Source organism: Zeus faber (assembly GCF_960531495.2).
Source record: "Zeus faber genome assembly, chromosome: 2".
Lineage (NCBI taxonomy): Eukaryota > Metazoa > Chordata > Actinopteri > Zeiformes > Zeidae > Zeus > Zeus faber.
In genome coordinates this window covers 20,792,415-20,819,607 of record NC_137189.1, presented here as the reverse complement: position 1 = coordinate 20,819,607, position 27,193 = coordinate 20,792,415, and the positions used below count along the sequence as shown (strand labels likewise).

Sequence of the window (27,193 nt, the reverse complement as noted above, 5' to 3'; positions counted from 1 at the left end):
CACCTGCCCTGGAACCCGAGCTGCTGGGGCGGGCGACGGACACTCCGCGGCAGCCAATCAGCGGACCGGGATTCTGGGTGTCTTAGCAACTGCATCGACGGTAGCGAGAGGAGCCGCAGCATCCGTCGAGGCGGGAGGCGTTCACTGGCGCGGACACGGTAGGGGAAGCGAACACGGGAACCCGCTCCTGGCTGTTGGATTTAGGCCATTGTTTGGAATATTTTAGGGGTGAAAAGGGATCGCGAAATGTATGCAGGCGTCGTCTCGCTCCGTTTGAACGTTTGTCTTTTTTTTTTTTTTTTGTTTGTTTTTTTTAACGGAGGCCTAAATGCCTCCCATGCGAACCCCTAAATTTGGCGAATTTACGGATTCAGAATATCTATTGTATGATTTATGCTTATTCTTTTTTGGTGTTTTCTATATGATATATGTATAAATCGTATAATTCTGACAATCGTATTATTGCAGTTATATGAGGGGATAAGGTCCGCTCTATAATTAGTATAAAATGTCTGACGACGAGGAGACATGCGGCCGTCAGTGCAGTTACATAATAGGCCTAGAATATTTTTTTCCTGCTGACCCTTTCCTCCTCCTCCTCCAAGTTTTTTCCTCTTTTTTTTTATGGCGGCTTGCGGCCTGTTGTTGTATTCCCGTCTTCCTCTATTCCCGTCTTCCCGAGGCGCTCTTCTGATTTTACTGCGTGTGTGCGTCCATCACCGATTCCTTTTTGTTTAACCCAAAATATTTGCAAATTACAAAGTGTCGGTAACGAGCTTAACAGTCAATAACTCCAGTTCAAACAAGTATTTACAATAAGAAACTAAGGAAGTTTGTAAATATAAATAAATGTAAATGCAAGAAGTAATCCATTTCTTACTCTCTGTTGGCTGTCTCTCCCTTGTTCCACAGACATGGGTTCTGCGGTGAGGTTATCCGTGCTCAGCCTCTTGGTGTGCGCGCTGGCCGGTGGGGCTTCCGGCAGGAGCCCTCGGACGGCCGACCAGGTGTCCGAGGCCGACATCCAGCGGCTGCTGCACGGCGTCATGGAGCAGCTGGGGATCGCTCGCCCTAGGGTGGAGTACCCCGCCCACCAAGCCACCAACATCGTCGGACCCCAGAGCATACAGGGTGGGAGTGTTAGTTTAGTGCATCGGTGACACAGACCTACTGTACACCGACCAGCCACAACATTAAAACCACTGCCAGGTGACGTGAATAACATTGCTCATCTCGTTCCAATGGCACCTGTCAAGGGGTGGGATATATTAGGCAGCAAGTGAACAGTGAACAGTGAACTTCAGTTCTTGAAGTTGATGTGTTGGAAGCAGGGAAAATGGGCAAGCGTAAGGATCTGATCGATGAGGGCCGAATTGTGATGGCTAGACGACTGGGTCAGAGCATCTTCAAAACGACAGGTCTTGTGGGGCGTTCCCGGTATACTGTAGATAGAAGAGAAAGGTGCGGCTGCAGACCGGTCAGTGCCCATGCTGACCCCTGTCCACTGCCGAAGGCCCCTACAATGGGGAAAGTGAGCATCAGAACTGGACCATGGAGCAATAGAAGAAGGTTGCCTGGTCTGATGAATCACGTTTTCTTCTACATCATGTGGATGGCCAGGGTTAGGGTCCGATCCCATCAGGCATCTGTGGGATGTGCTGGAACAACAAGCCCGATCCAGAGGAGCCCCACCTCACAACTTCCAGAACTTTAAGGATCTGCTGCTAACGTCATACCACAGGACACGTTCAGAGGTCTTGTGGACTCCATGCCTCGACAGGTCAGAGCGGTTTTGGCTGCACGAGGGGGAGCTACACAATATTAGTGGATATTAGTGGTGGTTTTAATGGTGTGGCTGATCGGTGCATATGTTACACAGACAAACAGGGCTCTTCCCAGATCTTTGAGGTGCTTGTCCTTAGAAATTTGTAGTGGAATCCCTTGAAAATAGCCTCTTATGCTTGAATAGTCCTTTAAAAAAAAACATTTGATCATTGAAAACTGTATATTTTTAAATTGAAATCGTAACATAATTCCAGAATCGCTTTTACAACATTATGCCAGGGAAATGTAAATTTAATCCAGCATGGTTGAAAATTGAGACTTGTATAATAGTAGATGAAAATGAGGTTAATGGGTATACTAATGTAAATAATAGACGATGGATTGAATAAAGATCACATTGAAAACTGATTTGTTGTTTTGTGTGAAGTCCTTGAAAATGGGGGGGGGGGGGGATTCTTAAACTACTTGAAAATCCATGAATTTCATTTTGTAATGCCAGAATGAACCCTGGATAAAATCATAGCTATTATATCCTGTTAACCCCCCCTCTGTCCAATAGGTGGTGCTCACGAGGGTCTACAGCACCTGGGCCCATATGGGAACATCCCCAACATCGTGGCTGAGCTGGCAGGCGACAATGTCCCCAAGGACTTCAGCGAGGACCACGGCTACCCGGACCCCCCGAACCCTTGTCCCCTTGGAAAGACCGGTATACCACAAAATGCATTGCTGCCGTTTTCTTTGTTTTTTTGTGGCCCCTGAACAAAGTGCTCCTGATGAGTTAATTGCTTAATCAATGAACTCATTATTGATTATCTTTCTGAAAGAGTCAAGCTCCTGGTGCTGTGTTTAGAGTGATGGAGATGCAGTGTGTTAACCAGTTAATGGATAGATGGATGGATACTTTATTCATCCCTGAAGCGAAATTTCATTGTCAGCAATGGCTCACATAAAAAAAAAGGCAAAAGTAATTAAGCAATTAAGCAATGGCAAAAAATATATATTTAAAAAAACGGCAATATGTGTTAAGTAACTGTTCACAATAATATATGACAATATGGACTAAACCTAATGATAAACAACAAAATATAACCCCAAAAATGACAGAAAAAGAATCAAAATAAAGCAATTAAAATAAATCAAAAAAATGTGGTTATGTACAATTAATGAAAGAAACCTAACAGTGAACAGAACAATTAACGGATCAGATAAAAAGCTAATGTACAATAAACCAAATGACAAAACATTACATATAAGCCTACAAAAACAATGGAAAAACAAAACCTAAAAATGTAAATGGAAAACTCACTACTAGGCACAAAGAATGAGTGCTACTCAAATTATTATTGGCAATATTACTATACCGGCTGGTGTCTATCATTTTTGGGAATGCGGTGACGTGATCATAGGTTATAGGGGAATACACAAGGAATGGATACATCAATGAAGAACCGAGGTGATGCATTTCTTCACACCATCTGCTTCCCAGCAGCCGACGGGTGTCTGGAGCGCGCCCCGGACACGGCGGAGTTCAGCAGAGAGTTCCAGAAGCACCAGCATCTGTTCGACCCTGAGCACGACTACCCTCTGGGGAAGTGGGTGAGTCCACCGCTGGTTTGGAAGACAAACTTTAAATGAATACTAGAAAGATATTTCGACTCGGTAGTTCTGGCCTGAAGTTGCCTTCAGAGAATAAGGGAGAAGCATCCAGGCAATTTGTCGGCCCGTAACTGGGAAAACAACGGGTTGACTGACAAAACGATAAGAACAGCATTTTGATGTGTCTGAACTGTCTGTCTTGTTGTCTTTTCTCCAACATTTATATTTCAGAACAAGGAGCTTTTATACCAAAAGTTGAAAGGGGGGCCGAAACGAAGAAAAAGGGTATAGTATTTCTCGCTTGACTTTTGTTTTATTTTTATTAAATCTCTGTCTGTAGAAGCCACAGCACCACAATTTTTAAGATTTCCCCTGAAGGATCAAATGTACTCTTTAAACTCCTGTTTGTTTTTATACAATATATTATATACATTTATTTACACTCTTAAACTTGTTTTTATAAATACATTCATAAACAAACAGGAATTTAGGAGGACAAAAAGTCATCTGAAACTTTTTTGTTTAAAAAAAAAAACAAAAAACCTCAGCGTTCACCTTGGCTCGGTTCATTAGATTTTCAAATGAGGTTACAAGCATAAATCAGACCATGCACTATCTCAATATTCAGAGCGTCAACCCCTATCTCATGGGCCGGAGGCTGGACAATGTTGTTGCAAAGAAATCCGTCCCCCACTACCCCGAGGAGGAAGAGGAGCCCCCCACCACCTCCGTCAGCAGCAAACCCACCACCCAAACACAAACTCATGGACCTGGCGGAAAGAAGTAAATCACTCGGAGCGAATGTCAGAAACAATCTTAACATCATACGTGTGCAGACCTGACTTGTAACTTGTAGCTGAGGCACAGAGGCAACTTGTAGTAGGTCATCTTAAGCGCTTGCAATTCTTTAGTTGTTGTTTTTGAGTTTGTATGTTTGGAATAAAACTTTAACTTGCCCAATGGTTGTTGACTATACTGTCGAATGGCACCTACTCCACTCATCGTGTTCACTAAAGACAACATTCAGCGGTGGTGGAGGCTGGCTAAGCACATCGTATTTTAAATCAAATAAAGTACTTAACTGCATTGGCAACTTCTTGTTGGCTTCCTGTTCTTGTGCTATGGCATTACCACGTTCCGTTATTCCTGGAGTACATATCGGTTCCTGACTCACTGCTACAAATTCGACCAGCTTTTCCTTGTCCACATCACCTTGTTTCCACTATCTTGAACCTCTAGCATTATTTTATGTCTCATCCTCAGTAAGCTAGTGAGAACACCTCCACAATTACGACACTTTGGTTGCGTGTCCTCCCGTTGCCGTGATCCCCCTCCACGCCTCGCACATTTAATGTCAAAGGTCCAGGCCAATACTCCTAATAATCCATAGAAAACTTTCTTTGGTAGTACTCCTCCAAACTCCACCAAGACGCTTTAACTTGGTTTCTTCTCAATATCCTGTTTACCCCTAGGTCTGTGGCACCTCCTTAAGTTACTCCAAAAGAAATCTGCCATCTTAGGCAGGGAGGCAGCCTCGTAACTATACCTTTGCAGCCTTTCACCCGTCTGCCTCCCACTCTTTCTCGCGGTAGGAGTAGGGGCTCTTCTATCAGCCAGGTGAAGTCAAAGAAAGAAGGAAGCTGGGAGGGGGGCGTGTCCGAGGGGCAGACAAGACCCCCCCCCCCCCCCCCCCCCCACACTCCTCCTTCTTAAGTATGTCATTCATAAATCCACCAAGAAGACCCACGCAGTCAGTCGTCCCCTTGGATCAGCTTCGTGTGGAGTTTGGCAGCCGGGGACCCCGAGAGCCCGTGGAAGACTGCGCGTAAGAGCTCTCCACGCTCCTCCCTGTGCCCGAATCCTCGCGCTCCGTCCCCTCCAGCGGCACCATGGGTACTCGGGTGCTGCTCTCCGCCGTGGTGTTGGAGCTGCTGCTCGGCCTGGGCGGCGCGGCGGGGGCCGGGACCTTCCAGGGCGCGTTCCCCCACCCGCACAAGTACAACTGGAGCCCGAACGGGTCGGAGATGTCCCAGCAGCAGAGCCCGGCGGCGGGCGCGGACGAGGTGCTGGAGTCCAGCCAGGAGGCGCTGCACGTCACGGAGCGCCGCTCGCTGAGGCTGGACTGGTGCAAGACGCAGCCGCTCAAGCAGACCATCTCCGAGGAGGGCTGCCTGAGGAGGACCGTCATCAACCGCTTCTGCTACGGACAGTGCAACTCCTTCTACATCCCCAGGCACCTGCACCGGGACGAGAGCGCCTTCCAGTCCTGCTCCGCCTGCAGACCCAAGAGCTTCACCACCGTCACCTACACCCTGCTCTGCCCGGGCCAGACGCCCGGCACCAGGAAGAAGCGCGTCCAGCGCGTCAAGCAGTGCCGCTGCGCCACCATCGCCCTGGACTAGATGTTATAAACGCTGCGGCGGAGGAGGCTTTGGACACGCAAGCTCTGCGGGAAAAGTGACTTTGGGATAACTGTGACCCACCCTTTGAGGGTAAGCGTGTAAATCGGGGTTGTCCAGTCAAAGATGTGGCCCGCGGGCAGTATTCGGCCGGTAGAGGGCTCCCCAAGCCGCCCCGATAGGGATGAAGGGAAAAAGTTAAAAAAAAAACCCCATTTCTATAATTCGATTAAAAAAAAAAATACACATTCAGTTATTACCTGTGTGTGTGCAACGCAATTATTGCGTTGTCTAAAGGATGTTAGTCAGCCTTCATCAAGTTAAACGAATTTTATGACTTTAAATACTATAATAATAATAATATTATTTTTATCAGCGCCGTTCAAGCACCCACGGGCAAGGATGGAAAAGGGTGACAGAATTGCTAGTCCAAAGGCCTGGTTGAAGAAGTGGGACTTGAGCCTCTTATTTAAAAAAGACAAACGTCTTTGTACTCACATTAGTCATGAAATCAGGTGGGGAAAAAAATACAAAAACAGTTTGCTAGATTCCAACTTTGATCTGAGTGGGCTGCCTTGGTAGCACAGGCCCCCAACCGCAAAAACGTAACAAAAAGTAACCCCTGCTGTCATTGACATGTTCAAATAACGATGCTGAGAAAAAATGTGTAATACAAAAAGACAAGGAATTTTAATGACTGACTGGTTGTATTGTTTCCACTGTGTGGGATGCAAACTGAAGGCTTTTATTATACAGAGATGAATTGTATATAATGTATAGCGATGTCCACCAATGATGACATTCTTGTGATATCGCAGGATATAATGTGCCTGGTGAATAAAGTTAATATTTTGAAACTGTTAAGTCATTATTTATTTCATGCTGAAAACACTAACAAAGTCAAACTCTCTTAAAAACATTAGAATAGTTCAGTGGAGAACCTTTCACGTTACACAGCTCTGTTCCACCAATGAGTGTGTGTTATTCATCCATTGGGTTCTCAGGCATAATTGAACGAACGGAACCGTCAAATGGTAAGAAGCACGTCCTGTGTCCAACGAGGCACCGGGGTCCACACGCAGTCTCTACAAACACAAAATGAAGCTCCAAGACTTGGCCTCTGCTCCTCAATTGGAAGACGTGACGGCTTCTTTCTGCTGCAGCCTCTGTTTCTGTTTGGGGGACATAAGGGGGCATAGCTCTGTGACTCGTCAATGTGGACCAGAACTTAAAGTGTCACAAAATAAAAAAGAAAAACCAAGCAATTTGGTGTCATGTTGTGGATGTCTCCTTTGAAATCGTGTTATAATATAACTATTAGGTAATGTCAATATTGTCAAATGTTGTGTTGCAAGATCAAAATTGCAAGGCTGCATCACTCCCAGACAGAAAAGCAGCTGCAGCAAAACAAATTTCACTCTGAAAGTGAGGACAATTCGTAGTATTGAAATTTGTTCGCTACGAACAAATCTTCTTGCATCACTTTTAGTTGGCCATAAAACTAAGCACAGTTACAAATGTTTCTGAAGTTTTTAGTGGTTAACAGAATAGTGGCGTGCTATGGGATTATTCCAATTGAATCCTATTTTTGTTTTCTTCTGCCCTCACCAGACTATTGGGGTTGATCTTTTTGGTCTCCACTTTCTTCTCTTCGGTAATCCTCTTCACGGACAGCTGGGCCTGTTTCAGCCTGTGAAGGATGAAGAAAGATGACGTATAAGAAATAGAGTCATTAAAAAACTTTCACGCACCAATATGAAATGCCATGGAAATAGAATTGTAATTGTATTTTTTGTCTTTGAGAAGTAATGAAAATATCACTATATGGCTAATAAGCTATGGCAGAGGACAATTCATTTCCAGTTCCATCAGTCCAATGCAATGGCTAATGGCAGGGCATTGGGAATATGCCCACCCGCATTCCAGTGTCAAACATTTCTCATTCATTTCATTCTAAATGGAATTAATAGTTAATTCCAAATGAATAACCGCAGACTTTTTCTGCCCCATGTGGCTGCCAGCCAGGTACCTCTCTTTGGAGATGTTCTTGCTCTCCCTCTTCCACCTGTTCTTGAAGTCTGTGCAGAACTCGAACCAGAGCATGAAGAAGTACCCGGTGGCCACCTCCGTCTCTCCCGCCTTGGGCCTCAGACAAAAGTATAGCACCAGGTCCTGAAAGCTGAAATTTAGATGGTGGAAATGGTGATTTACTTGGCTAACAAATCTTGAAAAAAGCAGGATTTATTGATTAGCTAGAAAAATGTCAAGTAGTTTGATATAACCCTAGATTTCTCTCTCAAGATGATGGATCACTTTTTTTTTTCTTTTTAAATCAAGGCTCGTCACCGTGGTTACTTAGGCTGCACACGGGTTTAGTTCAGGAGGAATGATCTGAAATGGCTCAAGGACTAATCAGCTGCCAGAAAAGTGTCATTTAGTACCTGACGCGGTGAATCAGACTTCCTTATGCAACAACAGAAATATATTTTCCATGCATGGGGATCTGATATGTTGACATTGTACATTTTCCATTATTTGTGTCAATTAAAATTTGTAAAAAATTTAAAAACAACATTTTCAGCATGAAAATTACACACCAGACTATATGTTGGAAATTAGGATAATCTTCATATCTATGGAAAAAACATATTTAGCGACAATGCACTGTCGAGTACAGCTACTCCTCACTTAAGTTCCGTTCCGTTACTGACAGACTGCGGGAACGAGACTGAGACTGAGAACGGTGGTGAGATGAGATGTATACAGTATATATAGGATATACTGTATAGTGCAATAGTATATACAGTGTATATAGTGTAAATAGTGTATATAGTATATATAGTGTATATAGTGTATCCAGTATATATAGTGTATATAGTATATATATACTGTGTTTTGTGTTGCCTGTGTTCTATGTTGCACCGAGGTTCTTGGGAAACGTTATCTCATTGCACTGTGTACCGTGCATATGGTGTATATAGTGTATACGGTGTATGTACTGTATATAGTGTAAATAGTATATATAGTATATATAGTGTATATAGTGTATATAGTATATTTAGTATATAAAGGGTGACGGTGAGATGCTGAGACGCTGCGCACGCCACGGTATTATACGCAGCGTACAATACAGACTGGTCAGAGAGCTGGTCGTAAGCCTCAACGGTCGTTAAACAGGTAGGTCGCTAAGTGAGCAGTACTTGTATCTATATGTATGTACGTATGTATCTTTCTGTATCTATAATATTTTTGCAGTATATGACAGAATGTACAAATCTTTTTTTAGGAAAACCTGGATGAACAGATGTGAGTTAACCACGATTGCGTTTGTAAATCTTTGTGAAGTTTAAATTAAATCCAGACCCCTGACTATGTTGAAGAGGCTGTGCGAGGCAGGCCAAAACATGCAAACCAACAAGACACAATCTGATTCCCAAACCTTTTTTGAGTCTTCATCAACTTGTATGAAGCTGCGGCATGTTCTTTCCGTGCTGAAAAAAAAAAGCAACGCACACAAGAGTATACAGTTAAACAGGGTTCATTCTGGCATCACAAAATGAAATTCAAGGACTTAAAAGTACTTTTTTAAGCACCATTTTCAAGGACTTAGGATCTTAGTCTCAGTTTATTTTTTATATGAGTATACTGTATCTATTTTATATATACACACATTATATATAATATACATCTATTATATTAGATATTAGATGAATAATAATAATTGAAAAAAAAAATAATAATAATAAAAAAAAATAATAATTATATATGTATATATAATTAATCTAATTTTCATCTACTATAATAAGTGTTCCAACCATGAATTACATTTATTTCACTGTGATAATCGATGTTGTCAAAGCGATTCTGGAAATGTTTTATTACATTATGATTTGAATGACAAAACCAGGGGGAATATCCCAGGATTTCAATCATCACATTTTTTTAAGGACATTTCAAGCACTTTAGCTAAAAAACACCTATTTTCAAGGTATTCCAGTATTTAAATTCATGAGATTGAAATGCAAGTACTTCAAGCACCTCAAGGACCCCACAAGAACCCTGATTAGAATTAGTAAGAACATGTGCACTCCATGCTTGTATATAAACAGCCACATTTAATCTCTCACGGGTGAGTAACGTCCTGTCAGCAGGAGCCAGACGACCATTTGGCTCCTCAAAACACCAATTTCACCGTCAGTTATTCAACAATGGGGCCATTCTTGCCACCGCATTCAAACTGCATCGTCATTTCCACGAAAATGAGAAGCGAACAGCTACCTGTCGCTCCCAGGAAATTACGTGGACATGGGCCCCAGTTAGACATTCTAACTTCAACTATTATAACTAACTGTCATGTAAGAAATGCCGTCTAACTGTTATTGTGTGTCAGCAAGGTTTTGGGGGGTCATCAAGATGTGTGCACTTTAATTTGTTTTTTTTTTATGTACGGACAAAGTCAGAACTGCCCCCGACCACTCGTTCGCACAAATCCTGAAGGCTACAGAATCCAAAAGAAAGATTGTGACTCGGATTAGGACCTAGAGCGACCGACCGCAGGGGGGGTTCTAGGCATGGGCACGGGGGAGCAGGGCTCCACCAAATGCTGCGTGATGCTGCATTCGGAAAACTGTCATTCGTGTCAGGGGTCCCCAGGTTAACATAAAATCATTTCTACAGAGTGGTTCGAAACAAGGTGTTAAACGTGTTAAAATAAATGGTGCACGCCCCCCCCCCCCCCCACCAAAATGTGATCAAGCCAATCAGCACTTGTTACTGCCCCCCCCATCAAAGCAGTCTAGAACCGGACCTGCCTGGTATGATTTAAATTGAACTGAAAAGGCCATATCTCATCAAATTTGATAGCGTGGCCTTATATACGATTAAAAAGAGGCTCAGAATCCATGTAGAAGTGTCCCTCAACTGCAAAGCAGTGGAATGTGCTCTAACCGAGTGCTCTAAACTCATTTGTTTTTGGCCTGGGAGAGTTACTCAGTGTCTCCCTGAGATCACTCAGTCATTGCCAAATGTGACCGATCCCTATCTGTGCGTCTAGCCTTGACTTTGACTCCCCTCTCCTGCCCCGGGTTATCTCCCTCACAGACAGAGAAAGATACCGAGTTCGCTGAGCCAAAAAAGGCAAAAAGGGACAGGGGCGTAGATATTCACCGTGGTAACAGGATGTAAGCGACAGTGGAGAGACAATGGAATAATAATGAGAGGTGGAAAGGTAAATATGTTCTCTGGAACAGCAGTCGCTTTTCTAGCTGCTGAAGTCTATACAACTATGGGAACAATCTGTTGTACAAATAAGTTGAAATTATGATAATGAGTTCAAAAGACTCAAAAAAAAAAAAAAGAAAGATTTGTCATTTTCATCACACTATGCGTACGTACAGCAGTTTGGGACAAACGCAACGTACATCAATTGCAATCAATTACATTACGTCATTCAGCAGACACTTTTGTCCAAAGCAAATTACAATAAATACATTGAGTCATTGTATCAAATTTATGCTGACAAATAAAAAAAGACTTTATAGTGCATAAATGAGACATAGCTTGCGTAGCTCGTTTTGTCAGACAACTCGATAGCGCCGCACGTTTGACGCTCAAATAGGTCGGCCTTATTTAAGCAGCCGATCCCTCCTGCCCTACCTGCTTTGCTGCGCGCCCTCCACCTCCCCTGCATCCACCTGTTGGGCTCTACTGCTCGATCCAATCGGGGTATTCAAGCGCATCACTCCTATATTTCAACCTTACTAAGTATTCCTATGGTTGCTGTACACCTTACCAGGAGTGATGAGCAGCAGAGCCCAGACAGCAAACTCAAACAACGCAAAACAAAGATAATTTTATTTTTGTCTGTCAGAAATACACCTAGAGGCCAAAGGTTGTAATACTAGCCTCATTTTGGTGAATAGAAAGAATAATGAGTGAAACAGAAAAAACAGCCATCATCGACAACCATCTAAGGTGTGTGGTTAAATCCTGGACAGATTACACCATAGGCATTTGCAGTGGAAAGAAATGGTTCAGCTGACCTGACAGTTTCCATACAGGGTGAGGAACGCTCATCCACAGTCAATAAATAAGTCAGAAAAATATGATTTATTTCCCCCAAACTTTTTTGGCGTGTACTTTTACCATCTACTTATAAAGGCGTGTTAACGAGACATAATTTCATTGGAGGCATGTGTCTGTGTAGCCTGAGCGTCTGCCGCCACTCACCGCTGAGGAGGAAGGCGTCCATCTTGTCCTTGAAGGGCTGGAGGTGCTCCTCGGGGGACTCGCAACACACCTTCCGCATCCCGTTCTCACACACTGAGAATAATAACATAGAAAAATGATACGCAATTTCAGACTCTTTTTTTTTTTTTTTTTTTCCCAATTACCTTTCATGTATGTTTATCAGCAGTGGAAGTCAATGGAAAAGGGACAAAAATGCATTCATCTTACAACTACAAGCTACTGGTAAACGTGAGTGGCAGAATAGCACCTTATAGGAAGGTAAAGAATATCTTCAAGTTCAGGTTTTACAAAACTTCGTCATTGCTTTAAATGTTTGATTATTAAACACTGGATTTCAGCAGATCCTTCTATTGGCCATATGACAGATAACTATCAGTGTTATAGAAAGTAATTTGTTGTTTTCCTCAAAAGCAGTTCCTGATATTGATACACAGCATCACTTCCTATGTGGTGGTTTAATTCCTTCCTGCCAGTGCACTATCCAGGATATCAACATAAACTTCAATTCCAAATAATCTCACTGTCTAATTGTGGTGTGGGGGTGGTGTGGTTTAAGAAGCCACAACTGTCTTGGGTCTAGGTAATTGGGCCCGGGATCATGGTGGCTGTACGCCTGTTGCTCGCCGGAGCAATCAACGAGCAACAGGTGAACCCCCCCCCCCCCCCCCCACACACACACACACACACACACACGTAGAGAGCCTCTGTCATGACGTGTGTTCATCTGCTCCCGGCTTGTTACATCTTTGCCACTCTCTCCAATAAACCGGTGTGTTTGCAACATCTCTGCCTGTGTCTCCGTGTCGAAGGGCCCTCGGGTGGTGTGTGGCAGGCGGAGCTACCATGTTAATGTCAGGCTTCGTTAAGGCTTGGCCGGGACAAGTCCAACAGCAATAGCTACAGGTTCATATTTTGCCACAAAAAAAAAAAATGGTGTCATTCACACGTATCCTTAACTCGTTACTAAAAACTAGTAAAAAGGGGAAGAGGTGTATATTCATAGATGTGTCGGCTTGTACCAGCTCCACCTGTGCCAGAGCGGGAAAGGTTATCAGTGTGGTTTCCTGCTCTCTTACGATACCACTCGCCTGCTCAGATTCAGCCGACGATGGCGACTGTACAGCGTAGACCGCATTTTCTCTCGCTCTCCTTCCATTCATCTCGTCTGCCGTGGCAAGTAGCTCTGTCTGCTCCCCTACGTCCAATCAGCAGATCACAGGAGCCAGACTCCAGCGCCAGTCATAATAGCAGGCGCTGAGGGGGAGCCAAGCCCCAACCCGCCCCCCCCCAACCCCTTTCTCCCAGCAATCCCTACGCTTGATCGTCATCTCCCAGATAAGATTACAAAAGAATACTGTTTTCATTGGGGGATCTGTGTAAACTTTGGAGGGGAGGGTGTCTCGGCTTTTTGTGCAGCGGGAATCATTTTTTGTTTGCCTTGTTTTGTTCGCTTATTTCAAAGCAACGTGCGCTGTAACCTCTCACGTAAACAGGCTCTGCCGATGGAGCAAGGGCTTTGTCCTGAGCGACGGTGGAACTGAGAAGCAGCGGCAGCAGTCTTTTGATCATTTAAAGTTGTCTTGCCCAATTGTTTTGTTGAAGGATTTCCTGAAACCGTTTCACCTCTTCACACTCCAATCTCAGAAGAACTACTTTTACATGGCTGACATGAGAACGAACGCACGGGTGCTGCGAGGCTGAGATCAAGTGAAAGTTGCTTTCAGAAAGGACCAGAGGATCTAGGCCACCGTGTGGCTTATAGAACAAGGACCTAAATATTTCCCCAAAAGCGTGAAACAAGTGGCAAACCATAAGATCGTCGTTTTTTGAAGAATGTAAATTGATCTTGTGTTGCAAGATCAAAATTGCAAAGCTGTTTTAATCAGTTCCAGACAGAGTAGCAGCTTTGTCTTCATCATGTTCTTCATGTCTTCCGTTCTTGAGGAGTCACTGAGTAAAAAGAGTCGTTGGATTTTCCGACCCTTATTCCATTTCATTCAGTTGGTATAGTTGGTGGTCATATTTTTTCATACAAGGCTGCTGCTGTGAAATTCACCCGCCTTTCACTTCTCGCACGTGCCCCGATTAGTGCATCCTTGCTGGGAATGGCGGGCTCCGCCAAGGGCTGTCTCATAAAAAGTGACGGCCAAAAAAAGCATCAAAGGATATCATGGGATTTACTTCTACAGAATAATCTTAATGGACGAGGACCAAATAGCTCCCAAACAAACACCGCCAAGTGCGGCAGAATTAGTCCACCTGTCAACGTGGAAGCATTTTACAAACAACGTTGGGCGGTGGTGGCGGGGAGGGGGGTGCGCAAGTGGAACAAAAGAAACCCACGCGGCGGGCGGCCAGATAGCACGTCTGTTTGGTTTAGACACGGCCGATAGGAGGGAGGCCTGTTGAGAGGTAGAGAAAGCTATCTGCGGCACACATCTGTGGCAGGGGCGGTCAGGGGGCACGGCGGAGCCCTGATGTCACAGTGGGCTGCAGGGTTAAGGATCCTCATCGACATACACACTGGAGGTCCGGAGAGGAGATAAGCGAGGGCAGGGTACGAGGGACGGCAGCGACGCCGAAGACAAAGGGAGACAAAAGGGTTCCGAAAGGGAGGCATGACGAGCAGAGATCTGATGGGCTTGGATTACGAGTTGGATCTCCAGCAGGCGCCAGGACAGTATCAGTATCAGAGACTCCGGGTCGTCGAGACACACACGCACGTGCGTGCGCGCGCACACACACACACACACACACACACACACACACACACACACACACACACACACACACACACACACACACACACACACACACACACACACACACACAGACACACACACACCAGTACACACTCAAAGCACAATATCTTGATTATTAATATCTTCATCAAATTATTGTCCAACCCTATACAGAGATGTGCAGGCAAGAAAAAAAGCAGATGCACAAGCACACGCAGAGGGAGAAAGTAAGACACACACACACACACACACACACACACACACTGCTCTCCACGTTGGAAGGAATGTTGAATTTGCAAGAGATGTAAAAATGCCAGACAGGCTGAGAGGATGAGACACAGGCCTCGGCTGATTTGGTAAAAAAAAACCTGAAAGTGCACTTTACAGGGACAGCGGTGGGAAACCAGGCGGTGTGTGCGAGTGTGTGTGAGAGAGAAAAAGAGAGAGGAGGGGAAACGATGCCAGACAGCTTAGCTGAGGGTTTGGTCTGTGGTAAATCCCAAGAGCGACCCAGACTGATGGCGATAGAGTTACACGGGGCGACTGAGGTTTGAAAAAAAAAAATATATAAATGAACTGAAAAACACACAAAATAAACCACAAGGGGTTAGTCTATTCCAGTCACTCCAGTCAGTCTAAAGTGTGGCACATGCGAAATGATTAAAGCTGGATGTTGACGCCTTACCTGTCAGGTCTCGCCCGAGCTGCCTCAGGTCCCGGCTGAGGTCGTCGAACTTCACCTGCGCCGCCAGGAAGACGTCTTGAGGCTCCGGAAGCGGGAAATCGCTCTTGTCTGTGCCGGCGTTCTGTTGGAACAAAGTAAAGACAAAAACACACAGGATGTCGGGAAGATTGAGTTTCCAGGGTTCCGCAACTTCTTGATCAGGATCATTCTGAATTCATTGATTCATTCCTACATACACGTGTTCAAATTCATTCACATACAGCATGACTGTTCTGCACTCCTGCAAATCAGCTTCTAGCTACACCCGTGCTAATGTAAGAGACTAGAAATGGGAAGTTGCGCCGCTTCACTTTTTCACTGTCGCCAACCCTACGCTTTGCATGTACTGCAGTGATTGAAAATGTAGGTTGAAATCAAATGTTATTCAAAACATACACTAAGATGTGTGTGACAATAATGTGGGTTTCCATTTATTAATGTTTTGGGTTTTTTTATGCCTGCCCCATTTAAGCATAGTGACAAGATGCAGCAGAGTGGTACGTTTCTCAATAGGAAAGCATTCAGTGAGTTTGTGCCATCAACAGTCATTAATTATGGGAACTAATGGGAGGCTAATGTAAAAATAAAAGGGCAGCAAACCCATCTGAAGATTAGGAAGGAATAACTACCAACTAGGCTGACTGTCCTGTGTCTGGTGTTACCTGGTCCACGTTGTGCAGGTAGTAGGACACCATATAATCCACCAGGCTGATATGGTTGTCCTGAGAGACACAGGCAGAGGACGTCCATAAAACTCATATATATATTATAACTCTATATATTTTTTTTATGTATTCATCTATATTTTGAATCTGCTTTTCTTCTTTTTTTTTCCTTTATCTTTTTTAATTCTGACTGTTTTTTGTGCACTATGTAAAGCACCTTGAATTGCCTTTGTGTAGGAAATGTGTAGCAAGTTGCCTTTCCTTGAGTCAAGTCTTGGTCGCCAATTTCAACTGTATTTTTCAGACTTTGTAACTTTTTAGATGAAGTAGATATTTCAATTTAAATTGTAATGCTCAGTTGAACAGACTTGAACCTGGTCAGTAATAGTCTGCTTAAAAATTCTCTGCATTGATAATTGATAATTGATCATTGATGAGGAAATGCTAAAATGCTATGTTATTTCAATTTTTTTAAAGGCTCACTAAAGATTAAAATTATATTTTTAAAACAAATAAACTAGACAAGACCCAAAATGACAATGCCCAAATTTGACATCACCTGAGTTTTACGTCACCTGCTCTCATGTAATTTCACATCCTGTATAATTAAGGTATAATTTATGTACATAAAATGGCCTTGTATGCTTGTGAAATTCAATACATGACTTGTCAAATATGTCATTTTACATATAACGAACCTTCTTCAAAAGTCTACATGGAAAATATTCGACAGTTGTAAAATAAAGAAACCACAGAGTTTGGATATAGCCTCATATTTATTCTAATATAAAGGACAGTAAGCCCCACATCCTCCAGCTGCCTTACTCTGCTCTTGACATCCTTGAGTTTCGGGAGGATCTCAAGTCCAAAGCCATCGGCCTGGCCCCTCATCCTGCTGCCTCCGTTCATGTGGTTCCCGAGCGCCAACACCAGGCCCATCGTCTCCCTGACGCTGGGCTTCTCCTGCAAGGTCTTGAAGACGAAAAACGCCTTCAGTACAATAGGTCAAGTGGCGTCACATGGATTAGGGTGTTATCAACCTGTAGAGCCTCGAGAACATATTGCTCTGGCTTGTTTTGAATCCTTCCTGCCCACCGTGCAGACAGAAGAGACTATGCGGACCTTCCGCTGGATAGAGGCCATGCCGTCCATGAAGGCCGACTGGAAGATGATGCAGTGGGCTCTGCCCGCAAAGTCCGGGATCCGAGACAGCTCGTACAGGAACCTGGAAGAGCAACGGTGTGTTAACCGTGCGGGAGGGGGGGGGGGGAGGCGGTGTTACACCTGCCTTACAAGGACTTTGAGGAGCGAGCGGACACTGACTGCTCAGGCTTGTCCAGCAGCTTGACCTGGTCTCCCTCCGAGGTGTCGTAGTGCTTCTTGATCCTCTCCAGCTCCTCCGGCTGAGCTCTCTGAGACACAGACGTGCATCCAGCTATCAGTGAGGACGGTCGATATTTTTCAACAGCTTGTAAAATGGTCTGAGCGCTCGATAAATCGAGAAACAAACACAAAGGTGTTACGTACGCTTTCGTACAGGGCTTCAATGGTCTCCAGATCCACCAACGAGTTGTCCAACGTCAACACCGCTGGAGGCGCGACCGTGAAAACGAACAGTTTAGGCGTTCCGTTTAGAAGACCGTATGAAATTGTACTCTTGGAAACCAAGAGGACAAATAAACAAAGCCTGAGAGAAGCATTCCAAAATCCCATTTGATATCAAATAATAAATCTAGAGCATGACCTTTTCTGTGAAAGGAGGTCTGATTTGGGATTCCCAGAAATCTGCATGATGACCCTGGGTCCGATTTTATTGAAAGGAACAAATCGGAAATAAAGTGGAATAGCCCACAGGCACCCACATGAGCAGTTGAGATTTCCCCTTCCCCAAAACTCCTACTCAAGGGTGGTTGATGTAAAATTGAGGGTAAAGACAGGGTACATTTTGGGGCGATTCTGAATGAGGGCTACTCCCAAACGGGGTCACCCAAATGTCAACGTTGCGGTGAAGATGTGCTTTCATATTCAACCAGTGTTATAAAGCACTCCAGTTCTAATGGGACATTCAGACGTTCCAGTGCTGTGAGTGGGAACCTCTGCTGTTTTTAATTTAAAAAAAAAGATTAAAAAAAGACTATTATCATCAAATTATTATCAAATCCCAAATCTGTATAAAATCCGATTTAACTATCTAAAAAATAATACAAATATTAATTAATTAATCTAATAGATTTATTATAATATGAACAATATTATTGTTTTCAATTCATTTTCATCAATTTTAAATGTTTAATTTATTGTATTATTTCATTTCTATTTATTATTTTAAAAGGCCTACTTTTTTTTTTTATCTTTCATTTTCTCGCACCCCCTCTTGCAATTCCTTCCCACGGTTTGAATACCAACGGGTTACATGCACGAAACAGAAATTGTCCATTCCACTTAGGGACTCCGAATGAAGAAGTAAACATTAATTGTGAAAAGGTTGGCCGCTATCTCGCCTGGATACAAAGCCAGTGGCATAATCCTCATAATTACGTTACAATGTGGTGGGGCACCGTTGACTTTGTTGACAGTGAATGATGCGATGTGTGTGTACATTAACACATAGTATGGAACCAGAAACTGTTTGGAAAGTTTGCTTGAGTAGTAACAGTTTTTCCCCTTCAAACAGAATATTCATAATCTTCAAGCAGCGCATGCGTCCTTTAATGTAGAAAGTCTAATGAAGTCCACGTTCCATCTGTATCCACTAACCTTGTTTGATGTCCTTCATCTCCAGGTGGAGACTCGATATGAGGATGCCCACGGCCTGGGAACGCTTACCGTCCAGCAGCTTAATGATCTGACACACACACATAAACACACGGACAAACACGTGCAAAGCACATACACATACATACACACACAAACACACACTGTTACCATGACTACCTGACTACCGCCGACCATTAGATGGGGGTCATTAGCAGGGAGTCTATTGTCAAGAGATGGAGCAGGGCAAATATTTGTCGGATTATGTTGCAGCTCAAGCCATTACAAAGGAAGAGCCGTGAGTCTGTGCGGATTTATGTATCTTAACTGTAAAACTCGGGTTACTGGAAAAACAAGTTCCTCCCTCTCCATTAGACATATATATTTATATTGCACACAATTAGAAATGAAATGTGTCTAGCAATTTACGTATATCGATATATAGTAACACATATATCATATATCTTCAAATAAATAATAATATACGTGAAGATACGTGAAGTCATTTAAAGGGCTTCATTCATTTATTCATATATGAATAAACGTATGAAGTACTTTTAAACGACTACAGAGTCTGCCATCCATTATGATAGACATATTCGCCCTCTTGTGGCCAATGGTGGCATTGCAATACCTCTGCTGGACAATGTTGACCACAGTGTCTGTGACCAACATTTTCCATTTTTCCAGCTAACCTTTCTGGTTTTGGCTTTCTCCTCGTAAGCCTGGGACAGAGGTTTCCTCTTGGCCTGTGTGGTTGCTTTGGCAAACAGGTCTTCGAACTCCCCGCTGTTGACTATGTTTGGCTCTTCCAAAGAACTCCACAGGGTTTCCTTACTATGGATGCGAGAGAGAGAGAGAGAGAGAGAGAGAGAGAGAAAAAAAAGAGAGAGACAGAGACAGAAATACAAACATATTAACTCAGGATTGGTGGATAAATATATGTATTTATACTTTCATCAGATATTTTGTCAGTTAAAAAAGCATTTTTAGGGCCCCAGTTTATTTTGATATTTTGGCCTTTCTGAACAAGCCACGGTAATTGTGTCTGAAACTGTTCCAAATAAAGTTTTTCCGCTTCTCAGCAAAAATCATGAGAGATGAGCCCGGGTCTTTATTTTGAGACGGACACACACACAAAACTGCAGGAGACTGTGGTTAACATAAGTGCCCGCGTGGCTACACAGTCTAGCTGGAGAGGACGGCCGGGTGTGGGCCTTTGACAAGGCATCAGCTTTCATCTGAACCAGCCAGGGGAAGACTGCGGAAGACAACCGGATGCAAATTGCTGTCACCTCTCAAAGTGGGGCGGGCTTGGCTTTGTTTGTCAAAGATGTATTGACAGTCATAATATTTACATTTTGAACTCTCAGATTCTTATTTGGAGAGGGAGTCATTTTGTTTGGGGAACTGCAAGCAAGATGTTGCAAGTTACGGATGAGAACTTACTTGTTGTCCTGGATCTGGATTCTGGTCCAGTAGAGGGGCTTCATGGGGCGGGTAAGCTCCACAGCCGGCTTCCTGGGGGGCTTCTCCACCAGCATGAGCCCCCCCACTGGAGGAGGAGGTGGCGGGGATGCTGAGCCTGCCAAGTGCGGAGTGGGAGGAGGCAGGTGTGGTGGGGGTGGGGGTGGTGGTGGGGGTGGGGGTGGGGGTAGAGGACCCCCCAGGGCTTGTGTCTGGTTGGGCGGAGGTGGAGGTGGCGGAGGAGGCGGCAGGGCGGGCGTGGTAGCCGCGGGCGGAGTCTGGATGGAGCAGGGCACTGGTGGAAGCTCTGCTGCTTGAGAATAACCACCTGGGGGTGGAGGGAACGCTGAGGATGATGATAACTTTGAGGATGCTGAAGAGAAAGACACAGGAGGGGTGTCCTTCCTCTGCCCAGCCAGGCTGAGGTTGATGGAGGCCAGGTCCAGCTTTTTGGGGGGAGCTTTCTGGGCTTTCTGGCTCCCTGGCTCATCTCCATCCTCAGGAGGCTTGATGAAAGTTTCCCTGTCCGTCTGGACACAGACGGTGCGGAAGCCTTTGCGCAGGAAGTCGTCTCCCGTAGACACGGCGGCGTCTCGCAGGTCCCCACGCCACTGGGTCCCGCCCAGGGAGAGCTGGCTGTGTAGCTGAGCCAGGGTGCGCTCCAGGTTGGAGACATTCTCCTCGTGCTCCACCCTCAGTCTGGATAGCTCCTGGCAGAAGTCCTCCTAAAAAGATCCGGGATTAGACTTGGCACGTCCTTGACATCATCAGAGATTAAAAGATTTTAAAAGTCTAATCGACCTTTGAGCAGCAAAGCGTCTCATGGGTGATCAAGCTAATGTCTCTTTTTAATGAGTTGTCTTTGTGTTTTTTTCTCTACACAGACCTGTAACTTCTCCACTTCCTGCTTGCATTCTCTCTTTAACTGTAGAAGGTCAGCCTGGTGTTCTGAGAGGTAGGAAAATCAAATAAAAGAATGAGAGCTTCAATGAGAACTCAGATGTTTGGTATCATGGGTGTAGTCATGCAGGGGAATTCCTCTATCAGGAGGATGGGTACAATGACGACGTAAAGGTGTGTAACTTTCGTCAATGACAAGATCATATGAGAACGTTTCTGAAGAGTTGATATGAGAATTATAGGTTCACATCATAGGTTCATGAAGAACTATAATAAACTGTGTTTATTCACAGTAAAACAAGCTTGAAAGCATCTGAAGCCCCAGTCTGAAATAGTGCACAGCATCACCACTGGAGGGCGGTAGGTCCAAAAAAGCATTTAATCTACCTGATAGAAGGAAGCAAAGCATTCACCTTAGACAATATTTATGCATTATATCATCTCGAATTATGTTGTTGAGTTATTAAATAATATGAACAGCTTGCTGACATGCACAGGGTGGAGGTGTATTGACATTAGCACACCAGTAGCGCATATGGAACTACATGCTGCAACAAGGCAAACACTGCCACCCTCGTTGCACTGTCCTAGACAAACAAGCAAACCCAAACACAAAGAAGAGAGGAAACGTGGCAATGCTGTGTTCTTCGATCTTGTTTTAGGGCGGCGATTCATTTTAAGCAGATATTCTCTGACAATATTTCATTTTTAGGATAGTTTTGCCGCTACCTGCTTCGGTATATTTCAGCCCAACTTTCTCCTCCTTGAGTGGGGGCCAAATGGCTTGTAGCCGACCGGGACTCCGTTCCTCCCCTTCCCCTGGGGTGCTTGCCTCTGCCTGGAGGGATGGATTACAAACAGATTAATGATGAAATTAAGTATGAGAACTGAACATTTGGAGTGTTATAAGTATTGAGCAGATGATTCTGATGCCTGATGATATAAAAGACGCGTGTCTATGCTCGTAACACAATGCGTACTTTGACATCGGAAAGGCTGTTCTTCACAGGCGTCTTAGGGGAGGTTTTCTCGAAAAGAGCTCTCAGCTCATCTTTGTCGCCTCTGATCTTCTTCCTGATTGCCTCCAGGTCCACCTTGTCTGCGGGGTGCTTCTTTAAAGGTTTTGGAGTGAAGAAGGCCTTGAAAGCATCAAAAGCCGCCTCGGCACTAGAAACCGGAGATTTTATACTCTCCGGTGACTCCGTGGTCTCCCCCTCGTAACAGTTGAATTCCTTCTCCTCCTCCTCCTCATTGATTTCGCTCACTCCCTTACTGTCTGCCTCGGCCTCTGGCATGACTCTCCCTGACTCCCCGATGGCCTGTGGCAGTTCTTCTTTCTTCTCCCGGTTCAGCAACTGGGTGATTTGGTCCAGGAACCTTCCCCGGGGGTCGGCCTGAGCCTCAGTGAAGAGCACCCTCCTTGTTCCCTGGGAAGGAGCTTTGAGCTGGGCCACTGTATCGTGCTCGGGCCCAGTTACCCCCTTCCTCAGGACCCTCAGGCCGCTCAACAGGGCGGGGAGCTGGGTGGTCTTGTCGGTTGAGGAACCTGGTGAGAACGTGGTCCTGGTCGAGCTGGATCCAGGGGGAGGACCATTGGCTGAGGAAACAGAGGACGTGACAGGGCTTGGCCCCCCTCGCTCATTTTGACACACTGAATGCATATTGCTTTTCTCTGCCTCCTCATTGTCTCCTACACCGTTTATTGCCTCTTCATCTTTCTTTGTCATCTTCCTCTCGGTTTCCTCCTCTCCCTTTAGATTCACGATTGGAGCCAAGGCCACTGGTTCTTCCAAGACAGGTTCTGTTCTGGCTACAGTCATCACCACGCCCCTATTATTGAAAGGTCCATTTGTGGCAATGCTCACAGCAGTCACTACACTGTCAAGCTCAGGGTCAGAGGTCACCGCCTCATCACACATAAAAGATGAGGTGTTGAAACTGGAAGACACACCATCATCGGCACTTGTATCGCCCAGAACTTCCCTATTAAGCTCATCTTCATTGTTAGGACGCGTCGACTGAGTGTCATTGGTTTTGGAATCGCATTGTTCTGACTTAAAATCCATATTTGTGGCGCCGTCTGGAAGGAGTAGTTTTTTTCGTCCGCCGGATTCATCCGAGTCACATTCGGACATTGAGTCCTCTGTAAATGCACATTCCTTACGCATAGCTTCGTTATGAAGCTTTCTGTCATCGTTATGTTCAACAGAGAACACACACTGCGGCAGGTCGTCCATGGCTCCGTTCTGTTCACGCTGACTTGTCTGTTCTTCTGCTCTTTCTGTTTATTGCGTTGGTCTGTTCACTCTCTCCATCGTAAAAAAATCAACCTTGTTCTTCTTGGCTTAGTGTCAATTCCTGTCTCCCCACACTGTTATAGGTCATTTAATTTCCTTCGACTGGCAAGATTAATTGCATTTAAGATTCTTTATTATGTTTCCGATCGCTGAAACCCCTGAAATCACTGTTTAGTCTAAGATTGCCATTGAGCTGTGTGTCTCCCTGGGTTATGTTCTCATTGTCTGTGATTTCGTCCTCTGAGAGTGTCCTGAAGAACATCAAGATGGCAGACTCACGTTCCAGTTGCTGGGACACAGATCTACCGGAACTGGCGAAGAGAGTAGTGAATTTCTCCAGGATGTATTTACAAAGTACCAACCACTCAGAACGGCCCCACCCAGCCGGCTGTAAGCCGGCGGCCAGCTGGATATATGCATTTATTCCATTCAGATAAGTATGGACCTGGCTCTAGCCTGTCAAGGTCCAGCCGGCCATTCTAGGCGGCTGCATCTGTATTAGGATTTTGTGGAAAAGCTTTTCTCAAAGCCTTGTTATTGTGGTTGCAGTTCACTCTACTCATATCCATGGCGTTTCATTGCACAGATACCATCTTAAACAAGAAAAATGTGTCCTCAAAATGGTCAAATCATGTGTCTTTTAGTATTAAAGTATCTGTATGGCATGCAGTTCCTAACCCCCCAAAAATATATCCACAGTATACCACATCCAATCATGCAAAATCCCTCTTTCAGAGAATCCAACGTGAGTTCAAGAAATTTGATATTTAGGATGCTGCTAAATCAAAACCTTAAAAAGCAATATCATCACCTTGGAAAATCCCATCTGCTTTCGCTCCATTTCATATCATAAAGAAAGGTACCACATAGCATTTTAACTCTTTTCCCCAAACCTGAAGCAGGAAACTAGCTGTTAGTCACACCGCGTAACCAATGGCAGTGGAGAAATCCAAAGGGCAATGGAAAAGTAAGGGCTTTTCCAAGAGTGACTCAGTGTCTGGACGCAAACCTTCACCAGAGCTGCAATTATTCCTCCTTTTTCCTCCCCTTGCACGTCTCCTGCTGTCCGTAGTTTATCAGTTCTTGTACCTGCTGGTGCTGTTTCTCGAGTCCCTACAGCGGCTTCATTGAGGATTGAAAGCAGTTTTAATTCAAAGAGACTGCTTTGTCAGCGTTAATGTCCTTCCGTGTTGTGGGGTCATATCCCTCTGCTGCCGTCTCAGACTAAGGACTGTGAGAGGTGTGGTGAGCTACTGCTTTTTGGGAAACAACCCAGAGCACATGGAAAGAAGGCACCACACCCAGAGTGAAGGGTAAACAGGAGCGCTGGGCTGAGCGCTTTGGCTTGTAAAGCCACAGCGACGCAGTGGCCTGCACTGTACTGAGCAACACCAGGCTAATCTGAGCGATTTAGCGGGCCTAACCCCATCAACACCTCTAATCTACTCAAATGTAATTTACTACGACAGACCAACACACAATGATATCTATATGGCCTCTAGCCATATAATAAAAACCTCTGTAAGACTCATAAATGTTGTACACACACACACACACACACACACATATATATATATATATATATATATATATATATATATTTTTTTTTTTTTTTTATATCGTATCCAAATACAGTATGTTGAATGGAATCTCTATGAAAGGGACTATAATCATGTAATAAAAAATACATTTTTATACACCATTGTGTATATGATAAATGGATAACATATCTTCGTGTTGTAGAATCGTTATTTATTTTGGGGAGTTTTTCCGGGCGACTCAGATCTCTAGCTACCCTAAACGATTTGATCCTTATTTTGAACATAGACAAATTAGTCAACACCACCTACTTATAATAGGATCTCACCTCACTTGAAAAAAAATAAACAGAGAGAGAGAGAGAGAGAGAGAGAGGGAGAGAGAGAGAGAAAGAGAGAGAGAGAGAGAGAGAGAGAGAGAGAGAGAGAGAGAGAGAGAGAGAGAGAGAGAGAGAGGGAAAAACAAAGAGACAGGAGCACTCAAATACGGCAAACTCTTAAATTAACATACTGGCTCTCTGTGCTCTTGACAAAACAGGTTCCACCCATACTTGCCTTAATATTAGGATATCACAAAGTAAGTTAAGGATTGTCCGAATATCCTTATGCAACTTGCTTTTGGGATTAATGTAGTGTTTGTCTGAGACGTGGTTATACCTGTTATATATGTGGAGAGCTCAAGCACAAATGTGTACTGTACACATTATTTTGCATTCCTCTTGCACTTGGACACTAACAAGGGTGGGCTGCTGTAGCCTTAATGAACACTTTGTTTATGTAATGTTAATAAACCCAGATAATCCTGTAAAAAGGCTTTATGGTCCATATGCACAACGCTAATTAGAGACTTGGTGAATACACTGGCCTGAATACAGCACCAGGTCATGTAATAAACGTAATATATATTATATATGTGTATTGTCGGGTAAGGCTGTAAGAGTCACACTCCCCGGGGATTATTTCCCTGCGGAGTATGTATGGTGAAACATATATAACATATTATATATGTTTTTCCATGTATATGCAGGTAATTCAGCAATGTCCAGAATTAGTTTCATATTTTTTCTATTTCTTCAGTCTCTCCTTCGTCCTCATGGAAGTTCAGCCTTAAGACCATGTCATACAATCAGACAATTTACTTTAAAGCGGGTGGGACTCACCACAGGAAGGTTTGGATTTTCTCACGTTTTTTTCAGTCAGAGAATAAATAAATAAACTTTAAACAGGTTTTTTTTCTGGAAGGCGTCAATATTATTATGATGATATGAGAATGTTCTGGACGGACGACGGTCGTACTGGGGAAAACAAACAGGTCTATTATATTGGATGGCTCCTGAGATCCTTCACTGGATGTCGAGGATGCGAAACTTTCAATTGCAGTTCAACTAATGGCCACTGGAGTCGTATTTTATTCCCATCAGGAATCCAACATTGTAGAACTTGGATCCTGAGAACCTTCAGCAGATTTAGAAGTGCCGACGTGCAATTGTTGAAACATTTAAATAACATTTTAATATTCATGAAAGAACTGATGCAGAGAAACAGGTGACAGGTGTTCCGATGGGGCCACAATGTGGGACGTGACAGCAGCTTTTCCACGAGCTTAAACTCATTGACATGGAGCTGAAAGACAGCTGGAGATCGACATCCAATCCACTTAGCAGATGAATGCCAATGAGAAAAACAATGACTGGGTCCGAGCCAACTGATCTGCAACCTGCTAAGAAGTGCTTGAAATTTCTCGTACAATGAACCTACACAGTGGAAATAAATCCCCGGCCTCCCTTATGTAATGAGTATAAAGAAAACATTTCACGGTGTGTTGCATAGTAGGGCACTCCCTCAACTCAGATCTCCCGCGCTGCACCACCTCAGTGTACAGAGGCCCGAAGACATTGTACACAAACGACTGCAGTGAGCAAACTGTTATTAGTGAAGACCTGGGAGTAGTGAGGGAGTACTTTCTTTTTCCCAAATACCAGCGTGCATCTAAATTGTACAAGTCAAAGTCAGGCACATCCACATCCAGCTTTTCCAACTTTCCTAAAGAACCATTCTTAACCAAGCCCAGATAT

General features: G+C 44.2%; 3 protein-coding genes across 4 annotated transcripts; 2 read left to right on the top strand and 1 right to left on the bottom strand.

Moving 5' to 3' along the window:
• The first annotated feature begins 101 nt into the window (after positions 1 to 101).
• scg5 (secretogranin V) lies at positions 102 to 4,430 on the top strand. Its single transcript, XM_080024234.1, has 6 exons — positions 102 to 158; positions 913 to 1,131; positions 2,345 to 2,494; positions 3,275 to 3,384; positions 3,616 to 3,669; positions 4,013 to 4,430. Exons 2-6 carry the CDS (start codon positions 915 to 917, stop codon positions 4,169 to 4,171), a joined length of 690 nt encoding a protein of 229 aa, XP_079880360.1. The 5' UTR covers positions 102 to 158; positions 913 to 914; the 3' UTR covers positions 4,172 to 4,430.
• A 727-nt stretch (positions 4,431 to 5,157) lies between these two features.
• On the top strand, positions 5,158 to 6,311 carry grem1a (gremlin 1a, DAN family BMP antagonist). The gene has a single exon (XM_080024134.1). The coding sequence runs from the start codon at positions 5,274 to 5,276 to the stop codon at positions 5,784 to 5,786; it is 513 nt and encodes a 170-aa protein (XP_079880260.1). The 5' UTR covers positions 5,158 to 5,273; the 3' UTR covers positions 5,787 to 6,311.
• Positions 6,312 to 6,449: 138 nt separating this feature from the next.
• fmn1 (formin 1) lies at positions 6,450 to 23,752 on the bottom strand. Of its 2 annotated transcripts, XM_080024132.1 has the most exons (17): positions 22,264 to 23,752; positions 22,013 to 22,121; positions 21,270 to 21,331; positions 20,366 to 21,108; positions 19,612 to 19,753; positions 18,920 to 19,007; positions 17,690 to 17,751; positions 17,486 to 17,574; positions 17,258 to 17,387; positions 16,988 to 17,134; positions 16,160 to 16,219; positions 15,459 to 15,579; positions 12,012 to 12,104; positions 9,223 to 9,274; positions 7,813 to 7,962; positions 7,392 to 7,473; positions 6,450 to 6,955 (listed from the first exon to the last, which is right to left on the bottom strand). In XM_080024132.1, exons 1-17 carry the CDS (start codon positions 23,518 to 23,520, stop codon positions 6,911 to 6,913), a joined length of 3,432 nt encoding a protein of 1,143 aa, XP_079880258.1. In that variant the 5' UTR covers positions 23,521 to 23,752; the 3' UTR covers positions 6,450 to 6,910. The 2 variants fall into 2 exon arrangements, with proteins under 2 accessions (XP_079880258.1, XP_079880259.1); XM_080024133.1 differs by lacking the exon at positions 16,160 to 16,219.
• Between the last annotated feature and the right edge of the window lie 3,441 nt (positions 23,753 to 27,193).